Source organism: Protopterus annectens, chromosome 4.part0 (assembly GCF_019279795.1).
Source record: "Protopterus annectens isolate FY-2018-M chromosome 4.part0, PAN1.0, whole genome shotgun sequence".
NCBI lineage: Eukaryota > Metazoa > Chordata > Ceratodontiformes > Protopteridae > Protopterus > Protopterus annectens.
Window position 1 is genome coordinate 648,523,140 of NC_056733.1, and position 20,271 is coordinate 648,543,410.

At 38.3% G+C, this 20,271-nt stretch overlaps 1 protein-coding gene across 2 annotated transcripts in view; it reads left to right on the top strand.

Moving 5' to 3' along the window:
* Window positions 1-20,271, top strand: part of CFAP251 (cilia and flagella associated protein 251) — a 2,280,288-nt gene that overhangs the window by 2,174,391 nt on the left and 85,626 nt on the right. For both annotated transcript variants that reach the window (XM_044068613.1, XM_044068614.1), the window contains one exon: window positions 19,341-19,569. In XM_044068613.1, the coding sequence (XP_043924548.1) occupies window positions 19,341-19,569 (229 nt within the window). The remainder of the gene's footprint in view (window positions 1-19,340; window positions 19,570-20,271) is intronic.

The window sequence follows — 20,271 nt, forward strand, 5'->3', positions numbered from 1 at the left end:
TATTTCTTCGGAACTGGAGCTTTCTCTACCTCGAGACAGGGATGCCTTTGAGGTCATGTGGAGTGCGCTGTCCCTCAAGTCAGCTCCACTACCAGCCCCACCAGCTCCGTCCCCCGTAGTGCCTGTGCCAACCTCTGCTCCCCCTCCAGACCCCAAGCATGGGGAACCAATGCTCCAGGACTTCCCATTGGGTGTTTCCTCTTCTTCCGAGGCCTCCCCTGATCACTCAGAGGAGCCCCCTCGGAAGAGGAACTGCAAGAGGAAGCACATTGACTCCCCTGAGTCTGTCACTTCTGATACAGACTTAGATGAATCGGAAGGGTCCCCGAGATCCCCCTCTGAAGATGTTTCCTTCTCGGACATCCTGGAAATGCTTAGGCAGAGGGGGAACTGGAATCCCCTAGCTCCTACCGAGGATGAGTCTGTATTCCTGGATGCTTTTGGTTCCCGACCTTCCACCTCCTGGGTTTCTCCGCCTTTCGACCCACTTATGTCCGTAGTGGCTCGTAAGGCTTGGTCAGCTCCGGACACAGTGGAGCCAAATCTGAGGAGACCTTGTAAATTTATTACAGCCCCCCAGGATAAGCAATTCCTTTCTAAAGGTGTGCCCGTTGATGCCATGGTGGTAGCAGCAGCCACCAAAAAAGAGCTAGCAGAGACCTCTTCATCTGTTCATCCCCCTAACAAGGAGTCTAGGACAATGGACAGGTACGGAAAGTGAATGTTTGCTTCAGTGACCTTCTCCATGAGGTCACTGAACTATCTATGCCATTTTACTTGACTTCAAAGGGATCTCCTGAAAGAGCTTGGAAATACCCTTCAAGATCCTACAGCTGAGGGAGCACAAGCCAAAGTAGCTTCCCAGCTAGTGACGCTTAATTCTATAGTTAACTCCTCCATGAGGCTCATTTCCTATGCAGCCGATGGAGCAAGTAGAGCCGCGGGCATAGGTGTAGCCCTTAGGAGGCATGCGTGGATGCAGCTGTGTCACTTTGCGGAACCCTTTCGAGCGTCCTTCACCAATACCCCCCTTTGATGACTCTTTTCTCTTTGGGCCACAGGTGAAAGACACGTTGACCAGGTGTGAGCAAGAAGGCAAGACTCTCTCTGCCGTGGAAGTCCATTTTTCCACTCCCTCTAGACCTTACCCCAAGGGTCAGAAGAGTGGGAAAATGTGGTTCCATAAATCTCAGGGAGCCTTGCCTGACACACGTAGTGATTTTTCCTCCAGAGGCAGAGGGGGAAACAATAATAATAGATGCCGCCCTCGTGGCAGAGGTGGTCTGCAGAACCAGGGCAACAGAGAATCTTTCTCTGATAAGGCCTTCCAGCATTCTTGAAGGGTTGCCCAGCTGCTCACCTCTGGAGGCAGTCGGGGGAAGACTTTCACTGTACCCAAAAGCCTGGCTAAATTTAACAAAAGGCAGATGGGTACAGTCCATTATATCCGGAGGTTACAAAATTCCCTTCCATCAACCCCTCTTACAGTCCAACAAAATCCTTCCAGATGTACCACCCAATCTGAAGGAGCAAGCATTAATAGAAGTTTCAAAACTGCTAGAAAAAAAGAGCCATCCAGGAAGTCCCCGCAGACCAGCACTGATCCGGAACTTACTCAAGGTTCTTTTTGGTACCAAAAAATACAGGGGACTGGAGACCGATTTTGGATCTCAGCAGACTAAACAAGTCTGTACAAAGAACAAAGTTTTGGATGGTCATGCTACAGTCCATTCTACCCTTTCTGGGTCAGGACAATTGGATGTGCTTGATAGATCTTCAGGACGCGTAGTACCATATCAAGATGGACAGACGCTCCAGGAGATTTCTTCGCTTTCGGGTGGGGGCCAGTCATTACCAGTTCAGAGCTCTGCCCTTTGGTCTCACCACAGCCCCCAGGGTGTTCACCAAGTGTATGGCAGTGGTCACGGCTCACCTGAGATGTCAAGGATTCCAGGTGTTTCCATATCTAGACGACTGGCTCCTCACTGCTACCACCAGGCATCAACTCCTACAAGCACAGGATTATACAATCACATCCTGCACCCAGCTAGGTATTACAATAAATTTAGAAAAATCTGCCTCGTTGCCCTGTCAATCTATCACTTACATAGGAGCAGACTTAAACACAAGGGATATATTTGCAAGGTTACCACTAGAAAGAGTGTCCACAATTCGCCAACAAGTGCAAATTCTAATGCAGAGCAAAAGGATCCAAGTCGGGTATGTCCTTCAAACTCTGGGCTCCATGGCAGTGGCCATTCTTCTAATCCCACTAGCGCGCTTCCACATGAGAATTCTTCAGTGGCTTCTTTTCACACAGTGGTCCTTCCAAGAGCTACCCATGTCTCACATGATCCTTATCACGGAGGCATGCAAAAGACACCTTTCTTGGTGGATGGTCTCCCCTTTAGTTACTCAGGGAAGACTTTTCATACAACCCCCTCCGGTAGCCACAGTGATGACAGATGCCTCCCTGATAGGGTGGGGGGACATTATCTAGGCAGGACAGTCCAAGGCACTTGGCAACCTCACGAGTACCATCTGCATATAAATGTCCTAGAAATGAGAGCTGTGCTCCTAGCATTGCAAGCTCTTCAAGACTCTCTTCCTTCCGGGACCATTGCAATTCAAACAGACAACATGTCAGTGGTGTGGTACATCAACAAGCAGGGCGGAACCAGATCCTACCCCCCTGTGTCGAGAAGCACTCACACTTTGACAGTGGGTGATTTCCTCCCAATGTTTTCTGATTGCAACGCACATCCCTGGGAGATCCAATGTCATAGCGGACAGGCTCAGCAGAGCTATCCTCATGCCTCACGAGTGGTCTCTGAATCAGAAAGTTGCGGATCTTATTTTCTGCAAATGGGGACAGCCTTGCTGTGATCTTTTTGCCACCCCCTTCAACAGCAAATGCAGCAACTACTTCTTCCTTCTTCCGCTTCCAGGTCACATACCCAGAGACGGTCTAGTCCATGATTGGCCTCAGGGACTTCTTTATGCTTTTCCTCCATTTCCCCTGATACCAAAACTCATACAGAAAGCAAAATTGTTGGGTTGCAAAATGATCCTCATTGCCCCCTACTGGCCTCGACAGATATGGTTCCTGTTCCCGTTCCTGCACCATTACCTTCTTGATCAACCCTGGACTCTGGACCCAATTCCAGATCTCCTGATTCATCAGTCAGGCGGGTTGCATCAATCCCTCCAAACTCTCCAGCTCACAGCTTGGTTGCTCCACTTCCAACCTTAGCCAGGCTTCCCAGCATTTCCCCAGCAGTACGTGAGATTATCATCTCCTCTCACAAGTATACAACGAGAAAAACTTATGCTAGCAAATGGAAACGTTTTTCTTGTTGGGCAGAGTCTAGGAATGTGGATCCCTTCTCAGCCCCACTCCACGAAATTCTGGAATTCCTGGCACAACTGTTTCACTCCGGGGCCACTTCCGCTACGATTAGGGTACAATTAGCGGCCATTTCTAATTTTCATATTGGTTGGTCAAATTCTAACATTATGTCTCATAAGCTCTGTAAAGCTTTTTTGAGAGGAACATCTCTTCTTAGACCTCCAGTGATAGATCCTCCTCACCCTTGGGACCTTAATTTAGTCCTAACTTCTTTAATTCTGCCCCCTTTTGAACCAGCAGCTTCCTGCTCCATCAAGTTTCTATCTTGGAAGGCACTCTTTCTGGTAGCTATCACTTCAGCTAGGCGTGTCTCAGAACTCCAGGCACTATGTGTTCATCCTCCCTACCTGGTGTTTCATAAGGACAGAGTTGCTCTGAGGACTAATCCTTCGTTTCTTCCTAAAGTCTGCTCAGAAAATAATTTAAACCAATCTATAGATCTCTCTGTGTTCTTCCCAAATCATAGCAACAAGGCAGAGTACAAACTTCATCAATTGGACGTTCATAGACAATTGAGTTTTTACCTGCACAGAACTAAAGAAATAAGAAAGTCAGACCAATTATTCCTTTCTTATGCCTTAAACAAACAAGGTCTCCCAGTTTCCAGGGTGACCTTATCCAGATGGTTGTCCCACACTATTACTTTTATTTATCAGTTAAGGAACAAAGAGTTACCAATTAAACTGAAAGGTCATTCTACTAGGGCGCTAGCCACCTCCGTAGCCTTTCAGTCTAGGTTGCCCATGGATTCCATCTGTGCAGCTGCCACATGGGCAAACCCTCATACCTTTATCTCTCATTACAAGGTGGATATGGTCTTCCGGAGCAGAGGTGACTTTGGTTCCACTGTTCTGAAGAGTCTGTTCCACTGAGCCACCCAGGGTGTTAGGTGCTAGGGATGCTGTCCCAAACAGCAAGAATGAAGGTGAGATAGGCAACTTAACATTAAGAAGTTATGTACCTACCATAACGTTCCATGTTAGTTGTCTTCATCTCGCCTTCTTTCTTGCGTCCCTCCCTCAGTCCCCTGTCCTAGTGGATTGAGAGGAGCTCCTTTTTTTCGCTGGCTAAGTATTCTTTTATTGTTATTCTTCTGGCCAGGTCTTCCTAAACTATTCTAGATATTAGAATGCTGGGAACAACCAGTTTTTTGATAACTGTTTTTTCTCTTATGTCTGGTTTAGCTATTTCAAATGAAATCTGGGTAGCTATCACTAGGCATTATGGGATAAGGGGTAGCCTCGAGCCAGTAAACAGCTCTCGAGCTATTGAAGATGGCCGAGTCGGAGCCGAGGATCAGCTCCGATCCCAAACAGCAAGAAAGAAGGTGAGATGGAGACAACTAACATGGAACGTTATGGTAGGTACATAACTTCTTATTTTGTCTGCCTCCTACCTTGACTCTTCAGGGCTCTTGCCTCCCTCTTGGGCAAAAAAATGCTCTAAATGCTCAAAAGCTTTTCACACTATAGCTGTCTTATTATGGTGCACTGTTTGAGCTCCTACAAGTTGGAGCACATGAAATGTGCCCTTATCTTTGTTAAACTGTCTGGTAGCAGTAGATATAGGACCTATATAGTTTAGGCTACTGAAACAGTGATCTATTTGAATATCTACTGTTATACTAAGTTTCAGTTACACATTTGTAGTTTTCCTTCCACCTTGCTTCTGTTTGCATCCATCCATCACATCATACCCCTTTTCTCATTTTTGCACCTGGGTTCAGGCTCTTACATCAACAGTGACCATCATCTAGAACCAGTGTTCACCCCACCAGGTTGCGAGCCCTTCTGTGGTTCTTCTTTTACATCTTATAGACGTACACACTCACATATATGACCAATTTAGTGTGTCCAGTCCTCCTACGGCATATCTTTGAAACGTCAGGGGAAACAGGAGCACCTGGAGAAAACATGAAGGACATGCAGACTCCACAAAGAAGACAGCCCAACTAAGAACTGAATCAGGGAGCGTCTTGTTGTGAGGCAACAACACTGTCTGCTACGCCAGTGTACTACTCCTTCTTCCGATTATAAGGGGTTTGATGGATGGATTAATTTTCAGATTTGGTAAACAGAATAAATAATGGACACCACTGAGATTTAGACAACAAAGCTTCTAAAGAAATAGGTTGATACCACATGAAAAGTCTAATTTATTTAGTCACAATGCTAGCAATGAAAAGTAGGTGATACTTAAAATAAACTTCATCATAATTCACCGTTAAAAGCCAAACTGACCCTTTTATTTAATACAAACACCAATCAATTAACACAATAATTACTTCATCAGTTAATCTTAAGTATACAAACACCTTAAATTGTATATATCAAAACATCAAACACATAAAATAACAAATAAATAATACTTCCTATATATAAAATAAGTCAGTAATTAAAATCTTAAATAAAATTAACTTTGCCACTTAGTATTGGCTGTATTGAAATATTTTCATTTATACCAGGGGTGTGAGATGCTTGTAATCTGAATTGCCATTTTACTTCAGCTAATTCTAATTTAGTCCTCATATCCCCTCCCCTGAGATTCACTCTAAGTCTGTCTAATATACCAAAATTGAACTTAGTGAAGTGGGGGCACACTAAGGAATGTTTATATGATGCATTATTTGTATTTTGTCTACTTATAAGTGTTCATATATTCTTTTCTTAAGGGGTCTTTCAGTTTTCCCCATATAAAATGCTGGACACCCCGAACACTTAGCCAGATATACCACGCCCTTGGACTCACAATTCCCTTTCTCAAACTTCACTGTGGATTTTAATCTATTCTCTAACATTATTGTGTCATCCAACAAAATATAAGAACATTGTCCACATCTTCCACATTGTGTGGTGCCTTTCCTATAAGTGCCTCTTCCCCGGCTACCATTGCTCTGCTCCACTTTCAAACCCTTCTTTTAAGTTGGTACCTGTTTTGAAAACAAACTTAGGATTTTCTCCTAACAAATTATACATATCTGGGGTCACTTTTAATATATTCCTATTCTTTGAAACTATATTCTTAATATCATGAGACTGTGGACCATACTCCAAAACCAGGGCCTTCTCAAACTTTTCTATTGGTTACTCTTTATTATGCTCAAAGCCTACCCCTAAGAGGGGAGAGAATAATGAAAACATATAGAAATACTGTATTTTGAATGATGGTATAAAGCCTTAATCACTGTCATATACCTTGGATAAGGTCATTCTAAATGAGAGGAAAGTATATTCACATATGTTCTAGTAACTATAGTAAAACATTTATGTGTGTCTTTGGAGTTCTCTGATGTAAAATGCTGTATTGTTATCTTGGATTAATGTACTATTTTCATAAAACAGACTTGCAAAATATGGTGAATTATAGGTATCCTTTTTTGCAGAAATAAATAAAATGGTTAGGATGAATTATTTTTGATAAAAGGTGGAGAAAGCAATGTATTTACTATTTTAGCTGTAATTTTATAATCTGTGATTAACAGACTTGTTGATCTATAGTTAGTCAGCAACTTGAGATCTTTATCTGTTTTCTGTATCTTAATAATTCTAGATAAAGAGAAACATGGATCTACCTCAACAAGAGAAGCAATCAGGAACTTATACAATTGTAATAATTAGCGGCCAAAATCTTAGCAAATTCCTTATAAAATTCTATAGGGACTGTGTAAGACATGGAGCCATTATTCAGCAAAGCTTTAATTGTGACTTCAGTATTCTGAACTGCAATAAGAAATTCTGGAAAATCGAATTGGACAGCATGACATTATTGCAAAAAATTGAGGATATCGTGTTTCACCATCTTTTCTTGGTGGTTATATGTATCATAAAAATATTGGGCAAAAAGCTCAAGACCTCTTCTGATTTAAGGGGGCCTTCAGTACTGTAAAAATAGGTAAAATACATTTATATGTATTGTAATGTAATATTTGTTTACTTGTTAAAGGAGTCTGTCTATACCTTTGGCACATCATTAAAACTACTGAAATTCCCCTAAACCCACCATATTTAGGCTGCTTGCTAAAAGCTAAAATAAATGTTTGTATACTGCACAGACAGAAAAAAGACCATGAACCCCTCTAAAATGCACTCATCCACCTAAAACAACTACCTTAAAACAAGATTTTAATTTTAATTAAAATGCTGAATAATATAAAGAAGCACAAACTGGGTTTCCCATTCCCTACAGTTTTATAAAGTAACTGCACATACCACATACACATGAGCGACACTGACATCCCCAAATCATTCTAGTTCACCTAAAAGAACCCCTAAACCCAAACCTATACTTAATTTAAATGCTAAATTAAATAAAAAAATAAATAAGCTGAAAGACAGAGTGAACCTTCCATTTGTTGTTGTCTTTCGGCTTTTCCCGGTTAGGGATCGCCACAGTGGAACTCCGATCCACTAATCATTGGCAGTAGATTTTGATGAACGCCGAGGTGCCAGCTCGATGTTCAACCTTCAGCGAAGGCACGCCCATTTACGCATGTCTTTCGAATGCCCACCCAACCGCGGGGAGGACATGCAGACTCCACACAGAAGGCACTCCCCGCACTCCAGCCGAGAATCGAACGGGAGAATCTCTTGCTGTGAGGCAACAACGCTACCGCTGCACCACCGCAGATAAGGAGTGAACCTTCTATTTAATACAGTATAAAAAGGAAAAAACTTTACTCACTGCATACATAAAATCCAAGCAACCTCCTCCCAAAAACTGCTCACCTAAATAAACCTCTTAGAAATTAATTTTTATCTTACTAGATCCTAAAAAGTTGAAAAATTAAAATGTTAAAACACTAACCTCAGTTAGCCAATTAAAATGTACCATTACTGGTGAAAATCTGATTCTAGCTCTCTAACTTAAAATAAACTAAGTAAAAAAAGCCTAACTAAATTATAAAATCAGCAAATCCTAACATAAACCTCACTAAACTACAAAATACAACAAATAAAGTAACCTGAATTTCATAAAAAGAACATTAACATTTACCTCAGCAACTACTGGAAAAAACATCTCATGTGACTGTCCTTTCATAAAATCCTGAGCAAACATCCTGAACCCCTATTCAACACAAGCTTAGGGCAATTAGCATACTTCACTGAACTAAGTGGGAAAGACTGCTGCAATATAAAATATAGTAAAAGGATAATAGACCATGTGGGGGTTTGGTTTGTGTGCTACATGATGTATTTTGTACTTTTGGATTAGGGAACACAGCTCTTTACTCTTGGCATTGTTACTGTTACAAAACCTCTTCCCCAAAGTTACAAAACTATTTCAAGTATCCCTGTTGAAATCCCCATTTATAGCACGTGTGTGTGTGTGTGTGTGTGTGTGTGTGTGTGTGTGTGTGTGTGTGTGTGTGTGTGTGTGTGTGTGTAGATATAGGTTATGTGGCAGTAGTTCATTGTAATTTAAATTGACTTCTCTTTTGTCGACACACGTTAGTCAACAAAACAAATGATTAGCAGTTTGCAAGATCACACATTCCAGGGGTTTGGGGAATATGCTCCTCCCCTGGGGATTGTGAGATCTTGGAATTGGAATAAATAGTTAGCAGGGGGTGGGGGATGCAGCCGTCAACACTATTTTAAAAGTCGTATGGTCTGAGGAATAACCTCAGAACAAGTGCAGAAGTCTGTTGACATTAAGTTGATGTTTTCTCAGTTTCATTGATTGCCAATAAACACACACACACACACACGCACATTTTATACATATATATATATATATATATATATATATATATATATATATATATATATATATATATATGTGTGTGTGTGTGTGTGTGTGTGCCTGTATATATATATATATATATATATATATATATATATATATATATATATATACACACACACACATATGAAGAGAGATTTACACAGACAGATACACACACACGCAAACACACACAGACACACACACGCACGCAATATAAAGAAAAAGAGATTCACACACATATACACACAATTTCAATTTAGTGTAGCTAGTCAGCCAGAAGGTTTTGTGGGGTAAGAAGAAACCAGAGCACTCAGACAGAACCCACAGAGATGTGGCGAACCTGCAGATGTCACACACAGAGTGAACAGAGATATTGCCTACAGAAAGTACCTATGCTATATCCCCAAGGTATAGTTACTGCTGTATGATTCTTCCTTATCTGTTTGCATTTTTAAACATACATTTTTTTCAGTAAGTTTAATCTGGATGGTGATCTGCATCACTGGAGAAGGCAGTCCTGGTCAGTATCACCACTGGTGAAGACTGCTCCTTCCCAAAATGCTGTAGTTAAGAACATTTGCTTCGGGAAACACTGTAATATGTTTGTTTACATCTTGCATGAGGATTGTTGGATTTTCCATTTAATACTGTTTTTTTAGCTATTAAAAATAACATCCATTCATACAAAAGATGGCAGAGACGATTCTGTACATTTTCTTTCCTACTTGGGGGTAATATTTAGCCAAGTGTCAGCCACATTTTGACTCTTTGCCTGCTCTTCTCAGACCACCATCACAGCATTATGGATTAGAGACTGCTGCATTTGGAGTGTTATTTTAATAACATTCACATCCCAGAATGATAGAAGCCTTGAAAATTTTGATGGGAATCCTCTGGTATGTTTGTCATGGCAGTGTTAAGAGTGATAACAGTAAAATCATAGACTTCCTGTAGGGAAACATGAGTACTAGTTATTACAGTTCTGTAACGATCAGGATTTATCTTGCAATTTTTAGATCCTTTATAATTTACTAAAGGAAAAAGCAGATATTCTAGATGGTTAGGTTTCACAGCACTTGCTTTTGATGACTTTAAACACACATGGCATGTTAAGAAGACACACCAAAGAGGAAATCTGAAAAACAGATAAGTTTGTAGGATAAGTAGTGGCTACATTGAAATAGTGCCAGCATAGTCTGATAACCATTTCTTTTCAGACTGCTCAAGCTCATAGTACAGACTGAAATGCTGTATAAGTTTTGATATCTGTATCACTGCACAAAGGAAAAGACATTCAGTTTCTGTTTGCATGAGAGGAATCAGCATTCTGTTTTGGATGGCCAGCGATACTTAATGAGATGTTGTTGTACCTTTTGGCTTTTCCCAGTTAGGGGTTGCCACAGCGGAACTCCGGTCTGCTAATGACTGGCAGTAGATTTTTACGTACCGAGTTGCCAGCCCTGACATACAACCTTCAACAAAGGTACACCCATTCATGCATGTCTCCACACAGAAGACGCTTTATCTGAGAATCGAACAGGACAATGTCTTATTGTGAGGCGACAACGCTACCATCTATACATCCCATTAAGCGATACTTGGAAATTATCACTTGTTACCTAAATGCTGAGCTGGTATATTATATAAACATTGGCAGGAATGCCACAAAATAGTTAATAAGTTCTTGTATATAGCTAGCCTTGCTAGCATGTGCCAGAAAGGAAACCAGAGAAAAAGTGAAAAAAAAAATCTTGCACTGGTTTATACTTCATGCTCTGCTGTCCAGTCATCCTATAAGATTAACCAAAATGCAAGTGACCGACCTCTGCTGCTCCTAGCTCGAACAGGGCTGCTTGTACACACTGATAGTCCACCAACGGAGAAAGTTGTCAAACTCAGTTTTAATCCACAAAAAAGCTAATAGTGATGACAGCACATGTAATGCAGACAAGTAATACGATCAAGTGAACAGGTTTAGCGCTTTCATCTGTCCGTAACAGACTTCCTCAGAACCAATAATAATAGAGATAGTCTAACTTATATAATGACTTTTGGCGCCAAATCAATCAATTCAATCAAAAACACTTGATGTAACTTACAATATGTACATTAAAAATGTTAAAATCCTATTATTTACTCCTATTAATTAAATATTCTATAATTTATATACATAAACTGCTAGAAATAAATAAATGCATATCAAATATACAATGTTCATAGCAGCATGAAATAAAATGTCCATAACAACAAGATGTAAAATAAAATCAAATAATAATAATAATAATAACCTACTAGAAATTCAATACCCTACATAATGTACTACTAAAAATTAACTACTGAAAAATTGACTACTAAAAAATTGAATCCACTCTTAAAATTCACAAAATTCTAATGAGACTGAATACTACCCTAAGATGAGAAATGGCTTTAAACTAATATACTCATTTAACCCCGGATAAGTTGTGGCATCTAGACAAATTTGCCACTTACTTTCCAGGGTACCCAACCGAGCTTTCCAATTGCCACTACCTACTGATCTATCTACTAATTCCAATATTGCAAACTTAAATGTGTGCTCTGTACCTTTATCTTTGACATGTTTACTGAGTGCATTCTTATCATCTCTCTTATTGATTTTATATACATGTTCATATATACGGGTTTTTAATTTTCTCTCTGTTTTGCCTATATAATATGCAGAACAGAAGGAACACAAAGCTAAATACACCACTCCCTGACTGTTACAATTACCTGTTCGAAATTTACATGTACTTTTAATAATGTTATCCAATTTTACATATTTGTCTTCATTGATATATTTACATTGTGTACATGTACCACATCTTTTTGTACCCTTTCTAGTATTATCTTTTGAACGTCTATGTTCACTACTTTCAACTATCTTCTTAAGATTTTTACCAGTTTTGTATACTACTTTTGGGTCTGGTCCTACTATATGTCCTATCGGTTCCCATTCAGAAGCCTGAAACATCATAAGCCTGAAAATCAAAATCCTGAAACCAAAAGCCTGAAAATTCAGAATCCTGAAAACTCAAAATCCTGAAAGCCCAAAATCCTGAAAGACCAAAATCCTGAAACTCAAAATCCTGAAAACACAAATAATGCTAATATGTCACTATAAAGACACTAATACCTACCAACTGACCCTGACCCTAACCCTAACCCTAAGGTCCGTCACTATCGCACACTCACCTGACCCGCGCCCTAACCCTAACTCACTTAAACTGCCCCTAACCCCAATATTTGTCACTATTGCATACATGCCTAACCTGCGCCCTAACCCTAACTCACTTAAACCGCCCCTAACCCTAACATAATACCAACCGCACACTTACCTGACCCCAACGCATGACCTAACACCACAGGGCTAACAATAGCAAAGCCACAATGACATCAGTATGTCTATTTTGTGTTTTCAGGATTTTGAGTTTCAGGATTTTGGTCTTTCAGGATTTTGGGCTTTCAGGATTTTGAGTTTTCAGGATTCTGAATTTTCAGGCTTTTGGTTTCAGGATTTTGATTTTCAGGCTTATGATGTTTCAGGCTTCTGAATGGGAACCGTCCTATCCCGTCCATGTTAGACAATAGTGTCCAATACCTACATAATATCTCCTTCACTAAATTGGTATGCAAATTGTACATAATTACACATACTCTTCTTTCAGATGTCTTATTCATCCTGTTGTTAAATCCTTCATTCCCTAATAGTGGGCAATATTTCTTTCCCCATTGTATTTTGACGTATTCCACCACATCTTCTAACATTTTTTTGGGGTAACCTCTTTCCGTAAATAGTTTGTATATGTACTCTAATTCTTCCATCATCAACTCTTTTGTGGATGACATACGGGCGGCTCTGACACATTGCCCTTTTACAACATTTTTAAATATGTGGGGAGGGTGACAACTTCCATAATGGATGTAGTCATTAGAATGTGTCTGTTTTCTGAATAGTTTCGATATAAAGCCTACCCCACTGTTACTTATGTATGTATCCAAATACGCTATTCCCTTTTCTTCTACTGTATGCGTGAATCTCAAAAATTCTGTGGTACTGTTAATATACTGGATGAATTCAGGTATAATTTCCTTTTTCCCTTTCCAAATTATGAATAAATCATCCAGAAACCGTGTGTATAGTAAGATATTTTTATAGTATTCACTAGGGAATATGAACAGGTCCTCCCATTCCAGCATGACTAAGTTTGCATATATGGGTGCACATGATGCACCCATAGCCGTGCCTCTCGTCTGTCTGAATACTTCGCCTTGGAACTCAATATAATTATGATCCAATATGAGTCCCATCATGCTCAAAATCAGTTGGATTTTCTCCCAAGTGAGGTTTGAATGTTTCCTCATACTATTACAAATATATTCCAACCCTATATCTATGGGTATACAGGAAAAAAGATCTTTAACGTCTATAGTAATAAAGATGATTTCTTCTCCCCACACTTCTGAAGTTAACTTACTAAGAAAATGCCAGGAATCCTTAATTAAGTGGGGTACATTAGCATATATATGTTTTGTCCACTGGTCGATAGTTACACCCATGTTGAACGTTTTGGACTTGGATCCTGATATGATAGGTCTAAACGGGGGATTTTTCAAACATTTATGTATCTTAGGGATACATACTATTCTGGCCATCATCGGATACTCATTCCTAATGAAATTGTAAATTTCTTCATTAATTCTGTTGTCTAAAAGATATTAGCCAGATCTATGCGTCTGTGTCCTATGTTAACTTGATTAATGGAGACCTCCTCATAATTCCCTGAATTGAATAATATGTCTTGTACCACACTGTTGTATTCAGCTTTGTCATATAATATGATCCCACCTCCCTTATCGGGTTTCATAATTCTAATCTCTTTATTTAATATGATGTCTTCTAATGTTTTTCTTTCTTCATTTGTCAAATTGTCTGAAACCTTCTGTTTCTTAATATTTTTGTATAATTCATAAACTTCTTTACACACCACTTGTTCATATGTTGCAACTTGTGGATTGGGTGGTGGGATAAAAGTACTTCTTTTGACTAACTTGTTAACCTTTTCTTTTTGTCCTTCATTTTTATCCTTAAAAAATATAGCCAAATTCAATCTGCGGCAATATAATTTGATCTCCTTAATAGTATCAAATAGATTAAAGCCAACATTTGGAATATATTTCATACCTTTACTAAAGAGAGTAAAAAAGCTTTGTGTAATCTCAGTTTCGGTGTAATTATACACCTTAAATCCGTTAAAATTATATGTCTTAGGTCTACCATCGTCATTGGAATCACCATTTCTCATTTCTAAGTGTGGATGTGTGGTGTTAATATCCACAATTTTCGTATTCATAATCTCTACGTCCTGATTCTTATTTTCTACTTCATGTCTGCAACTACTGTTTAAAACCTTTTCTGATATTTCATTGGTGCTGGATAAAATCTCCCCCCTTGAAAATTTTCATCCTCGTCTTGCCTGTTAAATTTGTTGTATTTACCTCTCCCTGTATTTTGTTCCACACGACTTTGTGGCCAAATATAAGTCCTCCCTGTCCGATATAGGTCAATATCTCTCTCTATCTTATGCATCTTTCTGTTGTACACACTTCTAACTCTATTGCTAGCTATCTGGAACTGTTTGGAGTACAGTTCCTGCCATTCTTCAAACTCAATATCATGTATGATTTCCTCATTTAAAACTTCTAATTCATTTAAAACGGTCGCTATCTTTTCATCATTGTACTTCATTATAGTTTTCATGTACATATGACCAAAAGTGTCGAACAACTTGTTAAAATCCTGAATCATAGTGTCATTGTAATCTATACCTAAAGGGAGTTTAAAAAAACGTAATCTCTTAGGCACAATATGTTCATTGATACATTTCTCTAAATAAGCATTGTCCAATTTCGCGCATTTTAAATGAATCAGCTTTTTCCCTAAAACAAAAATTTTGGCTTTCAAACTACTATTTGTATTGCTCGGCATATATCTGCCTTGTTGATTTCTAGCATCATTTTTTGTACAAAATTCAAAATCTTCTTCTAAAAAATCAGACATAACATTGGTTGGCTTGTTTTCCTTTCCCTTTTTAAAACTCTGAAAAGTAATACTCTGTTTCATATTTAATTTATTGCCCATTTTAGGGCTTGATATATTATCTTTAAAAACAGTACCTTTTTTACAGATAATGTCCGTTCCTTTGCTTATAGCATTAGAGTAAGTTCTCATGTTTTCCCGTTGTTTAGGGCGTGCTCCCAATCTTTGATTTTCCGTCGTCTGATGGAACAGGCTGAAATCGAAAGTAAATTCAGCCTCAGACATGGCATTGTCTATAGTATCTTTAATATCAAGATTTGGCGTGGGCGTTGGTGCTATTTGTCCTTCTCCTTGCCCATTAGGTACGTCCCCCTGGCTGTTAAGTATAATCCGTTCAGCTATGAACGGTGGTGTATCTACGATGTCTCCTTGGTGTTGGGAAGAGTCCAACCTATTCCCATCTTGTATGGTTTCGGTAAGCTTACCGACTAGTTCCAGTAGCTTGTTGACATCCGCTTAGAGTGTAGTCACGTCCGCTCTCAGCGTGACGTACTCCGCTCTGCTCAATGAAGCCTCCGAAGCTGCTGAATCGGCCATGGAACGACACAGAAAGTATACCAATGAGAACAACCAAAATGCAAGTGACCGACCTCTGCTGCTCCTAGCTCGAACAGGGCTGCTTGTACACACTGATAGTCCACCAACGGAGAAAGTTGTCAAACTCAGTTTTAATCCACAAAAAAGCTAATAGTGATGACAGCACATGTAATGCAGACAAGTAATATGATCAAGTGAACAGGTTTAGCGCTTTCATCTGTCTGTAACAGACTTCCTCAGAACCAATAATAATAGAGATAGTCTAACTTATATAATGACTTTTGGCGCCAAATCAATCAATTCAATCAAAAACACTTGATGTAACTTACAATATGTACATTAAAAATGTTAAAATCCTATTATTTACTCCTATTAATTAAATATTCTATAATTTATATACATAAACTGCTAGAAATAAATAAATGCATATCAAATATACAATGTTCATAGCAGCATGAAATAAAATGTCCATAACAACAAGATCTTAAGAAGATAGTTGAAAGTAGTGAACATAGACGTTCAAAAGATAATACTAGAAAGGGTACAAAAAGATGTGGTACATGTACACAATGTAAATATATCAATGAAGACAAATATGTAAAATTGGATAACATTATTAAAAGTACATGTAAATTTCGAACAGGTAATTGTAACAGTCAGGGAGTGGTGTATTTAGCTTTGTGTTCCTTCTGTTCTGCATATTATATAGGCAAAACAGAGAGAAAATTAAAAACCCGTATATATGAACATGTATATAAAATCAATAAGAGAGATGATAAGAATGCACTCAGTAAACATGTCAAAGATAAAGGTACAGAGCACACATTTAAGTTTGCAATATTGGAATTAGTAGATAGATCAGTAGGTAGTGGCAATTGGAAAGCTCGGTTGGGTACCCTGGAAAGTAAGTGGCAAATTTGTCTAGATGCCACAACTTATCCGGGGTTAAATGAGTATATTAGTTTAAAGCCATTTCTCATCTTAGGGTAGTATTCAGTCTCATTAGAATTTTACGAATTTTAAGAGTGGATTCAATTTTTTAGTAGTCATTTTTTTAGTAGTTAATTTTTAGTAGTACATTGTGTAGGGTATTGAACTTCTAGTAGGTTATTATTATTATTATTATTTTATTTTATTTTACATCTTGTTGTTATGGACATTTTATTTCATGCTGCTATGAACATTGTATATTTGATATGCATTTATTTATTTCTAGCAGTTTATGTATATAAATTATAGAATATTTAATTAATAGGAGTAAATAATAGGATTTTAACATTTTTAATGTACATATTGTAAGTTACATCAAGTGTTTTTGATTGAATTGATTGATTTGGCGCCAAAAGTCATTATATAAGTTAGACTATCTCTATTATTATTGGTTCTGAGGAAGTCTGTTACGGACAGATGAAAGCGCTAAACCTGTTCACTTGATCGTATTACTTGTCTGCATTACATGTGCTGTCATCACTATTAGCTTTTTTGTGGATTAAAACTGAGTTTGACAACTTTCTCCGTTGGTGGACTATCAGTGTGTACAAGCAGCCCTGTTCGAGCTAGGAGCAGCAGAGGTCGGTCACTTGCATTTTGGTTGTTCTCATTGGTATCCTATAAGATTAACCAAAGATGATTTATGTCTTAGAAAGTGAACATATTGGTAAAAAAAAAAACAATGTCAGTCACTGTCACTCATTCACTCAAATAAGTCCAGGCTCTGAAAAAGTTGCAGCTTTGCAACCTAGTCATTATATGGCTTATTCTAATGTTGCTATGTCATATTTAGTTATTTGCTTATTATGTTTTATTCACTGAGCCATACTGAACCAGGAAGAGACCATTTATTTTGTGGACCAAGGAAGAAAAGCTCAGACGTTTAAACATTATTCAGTCATATCACTTAAAAAGGACTTGGAGTTATTGTAGCTGTAGTTTTGTTCATATCTGAGTGTAAGACTGATAATGTAAATTGCCATACTAGATCCAGCCCCCCCCCCCCCAAACACCATATACATTGGAAAAAAATGACTGCATTTGAGCTACAGCACTAGTGTGAACTGGTTTGGACAATATTCCATTTTTTTTGATCCCCTGCCTTGCCTGCTTCCCTTATGTTTGGTCATGCTTCTTCAGACCTGGTATGTAGTTATCATGCATTTGTACTGATGTAGTGAGAGCCAACCTCTCCCCTATCTAACACAAGCACTGATATACCTGTCCACGTGAACCAGCTTGTTATTTTCTTGAATCAGCTTCTGAATGTGGGCAACTAGTGCAGTATAATGCCAAAACCACCTGTTAGACCTTTGGGTGGTCTGTTCAAGTGGTAAAGGAGGACTGGCAGGTGTGGCTGGATCAGCTTGGAAGATGTGTACTGTCATGTAACATGCCAGGCAATGGCTTGGATGGTGCTGCTTTGTTTTTATTTTGTTTAGCAATGTATACGATCTTACCGTAACAAGCTTCCTTGACAGATGGGAGAACCCTTACTGACCATTCAGATTTATATCTGAAGCTAAAAATATTTACTTGGCTACTCCAACAGCTGCAGAAGTATAAGATATGGACTACCTTTAGTAGCTGAGAGAATACTAATTGTTGACAGCATCCACAGAAGTGACTTCAGGCTGAAAATATTTACCTGGCTACTCCATCATTTGCAGGCCTTCAGGGTATGGGCTACAGCAATAGTGCCTGGGTAAATTATGAATATTGACAACACTGATAGTAATGACTTTAGACTTAAATTTAATGGTTATCTCTACTGACTTCCCACTGTGGATGCTCCTTGGACAGTTCTTTTTTAAAACAGAAATCTTAATTGCTTCACAAAATGCACATAGGCTTTCCAGATACATTTGCTAAATGAAATGGCTGTAGAGCTACTAATCACATATGAGGTCACTCATACACAAATTAAATATGACCAGTAAATTAATATGTATTTATTTATTTAACAGCATTTGTTTACTGGAAAAGTCCAACTGGGCCATTACAGTCACATTTCCACCTGTAGTCTGGAGAGAAAAGTTCTGCAGTTAACAAATCTTGTAAGATATCATAAATACAAAAAATAATACAGTATGATACAGTATAAGGCAAAATCAGCAAATGTAAAGGTCATATAAAATATACAAAAATGAGTATATAAAACATGAAATAAATCCTGGAAATTATTATATTTCACAGTTACATTTCAGTTTTACTGTAGCAATAATATTCATCAAATACAAATACAAAATATACACACATTGGAAAATTAGAGGTAACAATTAAACACGTTTTCCCAGTTTCTCTGTATTTGGATGTCAGCTTAGTTGAAAAGTAGAAATGTCAGAGAAATGGCAGATGCCAAACACCTTTATGAAAACATCCAGAAATGCAGATCTCCTGTTGTCAAAGGCTGAGATCACCTGAAGCAAGAACAGTATGCAGTTCATGGCACTAGGAAGCCACAGACATCCTTTACCCTTTCAGCCATGACAGTTTACAAAGTATGTGTGTTGCAATTTTGCTAAAAGTGGAATCACCTGATTTTGTTTCTTCATTCTTTAGGTTGAAGACATGCTAAATGAAATCAAATTTAGTGAATATGTTGACACTGGAAAATATGTGACAAGTATAGATTTGGGAGACTTCATTAGACTTTACATAAATCACAGACCAGCCTTTGGCCTTTCTGTGCAAGAACTGCAACATGCATTTGATACTCTTGGCTGTGACAGTGAAAGTGGCGAGAAAACAATGGAGAGAGGACAGCTTCTACAACTTCTGCAAATCAAGGGTAAGTTCTGCAAATAATATATTAGTCTGGTATTTTTAGTATAAGCATTGTTCTTTATTTTTAGATGATGTTTTTATTTGTTTCTTTGTTTGTTTGCTTGCTTGCTTGTTTATTCATTTTACCACCTCAAGTCGTAAGTGGGCTGCCTGGCTCTGTACTATACACTGGACAAAACATTAGTTCCACAAGCAAAAGTGATCACAGACTGGAAATAAGATGATTCTTGTCTTATGCCAGTGGACATGAAATAATGTCCTACCCTTCTAACCATAAGAGAGATACGTTAATGAGACTGAGAGGTCATCTAGAAAGGGGTATTTGGTTATTCCACAAATATGAATATTAAAAAATATAAACAGTTTTAAAAATATGGTACTCCAGTTTAGTATACGTTTTTGCTAAAATGTAATTCTACTATAGAGGAGATAAGGACAACTTTTAATGATTTAAATTTAATGAAATTGGTGAGGGTAGACCATTCCTTGGTTTAACAGTTGATTAGACCAAACAAATCTTGACTAAGCTTGTAGTGATAGTTGAAGTTCACTCACATGAAGTATATCATGATAGTGCAATGATTTGGCACAAGGAATAGTCTACTGTCCAAGATCTTACCCATATCTTGAGTGAGTGCTGAGACAAAAAAAAGAAGTAATAAATTAAATAGCTAATTCAAAAAAATGGGTCAAGGAAGTAGGGGTG